The sequence below is a fragment of the Helobdella robusta genome (assembly GCF_000326865.2).
Source record: "Helobdella robusta unplaced genomic scaffold HELROscaffold_285, whole genome shotgun sequence".
In the NCBI taxonomy this organism is placed as follows: domain Eukaryota; kingdom Metazoa; phylum Annelida; class Clitellata; order Rhynchobdellida; family Glossiphoniidae; genus Helobdella; species Helobdella robusta.
The window spans coordinates 1-3,502 of NW_008704455.1; the positions used below are offsets into that span (position 1 = coordinate 1).

General features: G+C 30.5%; 1 protein-coding gene across 1 annotated transcript; it reads right to left on the reverse strand.

Annotated features, from left to right (window-relative positions):
• Nucleotides 1-385: 385 nt before the first annotated feature.
• Nucleotides 386-848, reverse strand: HELRODRAFT_184302 (hypothetical protein; the record flags this gene model as incomplete). Its single annotated transcript, XM_009020695.1, has 1 exon — nucleotides 386-848. A coding segment is annotated over one exon (463 nt), but the record flags the coding sequence as incomplete, so codon positions are not given.
• Between the last annotated feature and the right edge of the window lie 2,654 nt (nucleotides 849-3,502).

Sequence of the window (3,502 nt, forward strand, 5' to 3'; positions counted from 1 at the left end):
TGGTCATCAATTTTGTTGGAAGAACCTCTGAATGCAAGTCCTCTTTCACCCAAAAATAAAACCACTGCTAAAATTCGTTTAAGCAAGTCTTTCCAGTATTTTACTTTTGTAGCAATTTCTTTATCAATCTGAGACTATATTCTTTCCAAAAAGAAATCTTCTTTCTGAATCGCGCCACTTTATATAACATATTTATGACCGTCACTTTTTTCATGAGCTGGTATTTTATCGTACACTTTACGCCATGTTTTTAGTTTTGACCATCCTTGATCACTTGACAAAATTGATCTGCAAGATACGGCAATTTCACTAAATAATCTACATGGGAAACAAAACAGGGATTCTTTTTCTTTACTCCATACCAACCAATCCCTTTCACAAACACCTCCATTTTGTCTGGACACCTTTAAAATGCACGTCGGAAAAGCTCTTTGTCCATCTCCCAGAAAATTGTCCGGGTGTCTAGGTGGACCGTTTCGAATCACGGTTTCTATAGTCTGTGTGGGTATTGGCCCGGCTGGCAAAGTACCAACGACAAATCCAAATCTTTCAACAGTTTCTATGTTTACAGAGGCATCATTATCTTTTATTATATTTACACTGTCATTATTTTGAATTTGGATATCGCTATTTCCATTTTCATCCAATCGGTGCGATTCTGAAAATTCTAGCCCTACCGGACAGTCAGGAGACTCAGCCGAAGTAGGAAAATTTACGGCTGTCTTTGTTTTGTTTTTTTCTTTAATGATTCCGAATTGAAATAACGAACGACTACCGATTTTGTCGTTTTCCAAAGCAGTAGCTTTTTCCTTCCGCTTTTGTGAGCCCGATTTATGTTTATATTCCATAATTAATTAAACAATATTAATTTATTAATATTTTATGATTGTTTATTTTAAAAGCAGTTTAAACACTACAATTTTCGCGCAAAAATTTTTCAAACAGAAGTGGCCTGATGTGGGCGTGTTCAAAAATTGGTAAGTAAAGATCATAGATTATAAATAATGAATGTAAATGATATATATCTTCAGCAAGATAATATTAGAAAATCATAATTATGTTGTAATACATAAAGTTATGTAGTACATTATGTAGGCTTAAAATTTTGAAAACTAAATTAAGCTAATTTAAATTGTAGCGCGCGACCATTGAATTACATATAGGAATTTTAATTCAATGGTTTGGCGTAAGTTATTTATTCTCTAGTTGTGTGAGTCGTTGGTCGGTCAATTTATTTATTTCAGCATATGATAGTGCTGAGATCAGTGAGGAGTTTTATTATGCGTCTACAATATAAAAAATATTGAAAATGTCATATCAAATATAGGGGCTATTATGTAGCGATCCGTAAGAAGGGGATCTAACTAAGATTTCCTTATGAAGTGTTATAATAGGGGAGGAGGGGTTTTGAAATTTATTACGTAAAATATTTTTTATGTAAAAAAAAATAATTTCTTTTTAAATTTATCAAAAATTTTATTTTTTCATGGAAAACACGTATTTCGTATATTTCAGTGCAGATTTATGGAACAAATTATACTGTGTTATTTCACATTTTCATTTTAATTTTATAAACAGTTTATAATAAACTGCGCTATATAAATATAAATAATTGATTGATTGATTGATTAATAGAAAGGGTTTGTACAGATTATGATTTTATTGCAGAAAATATTTTTGTTACGTAAGAAAGTGTTACTGAGAGAGAAAAAAGCAGTTTTTGTGTTACTTAATACTCGAACGGATATAAAATAAAATAAAACCAAACACTGCAACCTACAAATATTTGAGGTTTAATTTGATTGTAATTTTGATTGAAGTTCAGTTTAAAAAAACTAGACAATAATATCCATTTTATTGCCGTGAAAATATTTTCATGAATTGATTGACGAGAACAGAGAATGCCGCAAAAATTTGTGAAAAAACTCATCTTGTTCAAACTGAATAGATCAACGAAGTAATATGCTACACGCCTATTTAAATAAACAAATGCTCAATAAATTGCGTTACGAAATTTCATCAAACAAATAATTCGCGTTGATAAATATTTGACCAGCTCGCCTATATTGATACAGGTGCATGTTTTTTGTCTGGCATTTTGCAATCTATTTTCGTAATTTTAAAACTTATTTATTTTTTGCTATTTTATTGAAAGTTTGACGCCGATAAATTTCATACCAAGATACAAAACAACGTTTGCCCGTCCATGTGCAATTTTTTGAAAATATAAAAATTTCGCAATGAGACTCATTTTCAGCAATCTGTTTGATTCTATCAATACAAATTTATTCGAATTTTAACCAAGGCTCACCATATGAACGAATTTTCTAAAAATATATTTTATATTTTGTTAGATCTGAAAATTTATATTAAAACAGTGAAAAAAGTAGAAAATAAATTTTGTAATAATTGAAATAAAGTCTAAAGCATAAAATCAAAACGCTTATCGTTAAACAAAGAAATCAAGCTAAAGATTAAAATAAAAAAGTTGAAAGAGCGTGGTTCATTTATATCATACCCATATACCAGAATAATAATAATTCTATTAAAACTACTACTTCTACTGCTGCTGCTACTACTGCTACTACTACTGTTACTACTACTACTACTGCTGCTAATAATAATAACAATATAATTATTATTATAAATGGTAACAATTATTTATAGCAGTACCAGAGATCATTTATAAAAAGGCCAATTAAATAAATACTCAAAAAAATATATCAATTGTTGTTTCTAATCTTTAATATTATTATTGTTTTTATCTTTTTTTCAAAAAATTAAGCTTAAGTAGAATTGCGCTAACATGTTAAAAAATTTCAGGTAAATTCGAAAATTGACATTGGGCTTTAATAACGTGAAACATTCTAACACAACGAAGACTTTAAAAACTTTGATGCTCGTTACTACAGACCCTGATTTCCAATTCCAACAACAGTGTTGCTTCCAAAGATCGTCAAGTGTTCGTTATTTCGTAGGTTCAAGATAGCCGATAGATGAACACAACTGCTTCAAACACAAACTTTGTTGAACGTTTATTTGAATAGTGATAGAAACACTAAACTAATCCAAGTAAAACCTGCATAAATCACATTTACGACTTCGCTTCAAACCTCGCTTCAAGCCTTCGCTTCACTGCTTGAAACCTGTCTTTCTCAGCTCGAAACCTGATTGTAAGTCTCACTACGGAGGACCTAGATTTTTAGCTTAGATTTAATTTTTGTTTACAATCCTCCATCCAAAGATTACAAATACAGCAAAGATAACAATAATCAAATAATAAATTATATAACGCTATTTAATCATTCCGGTGTTTGAAGCGCTATTAAACATATGTATGAAAGGTGGTGACACCGACCATTTCAGCACTGCATCCTGTCGGTGTCTGAATTTGGAAAGAAATCCGGAAATATGAATGTTCTCAACAATGCATCTAATTACTTGCATTCATAGATCAAACAATGCTTTTTCTCGGTACGGTTAATGCTAATTTTACCCACAT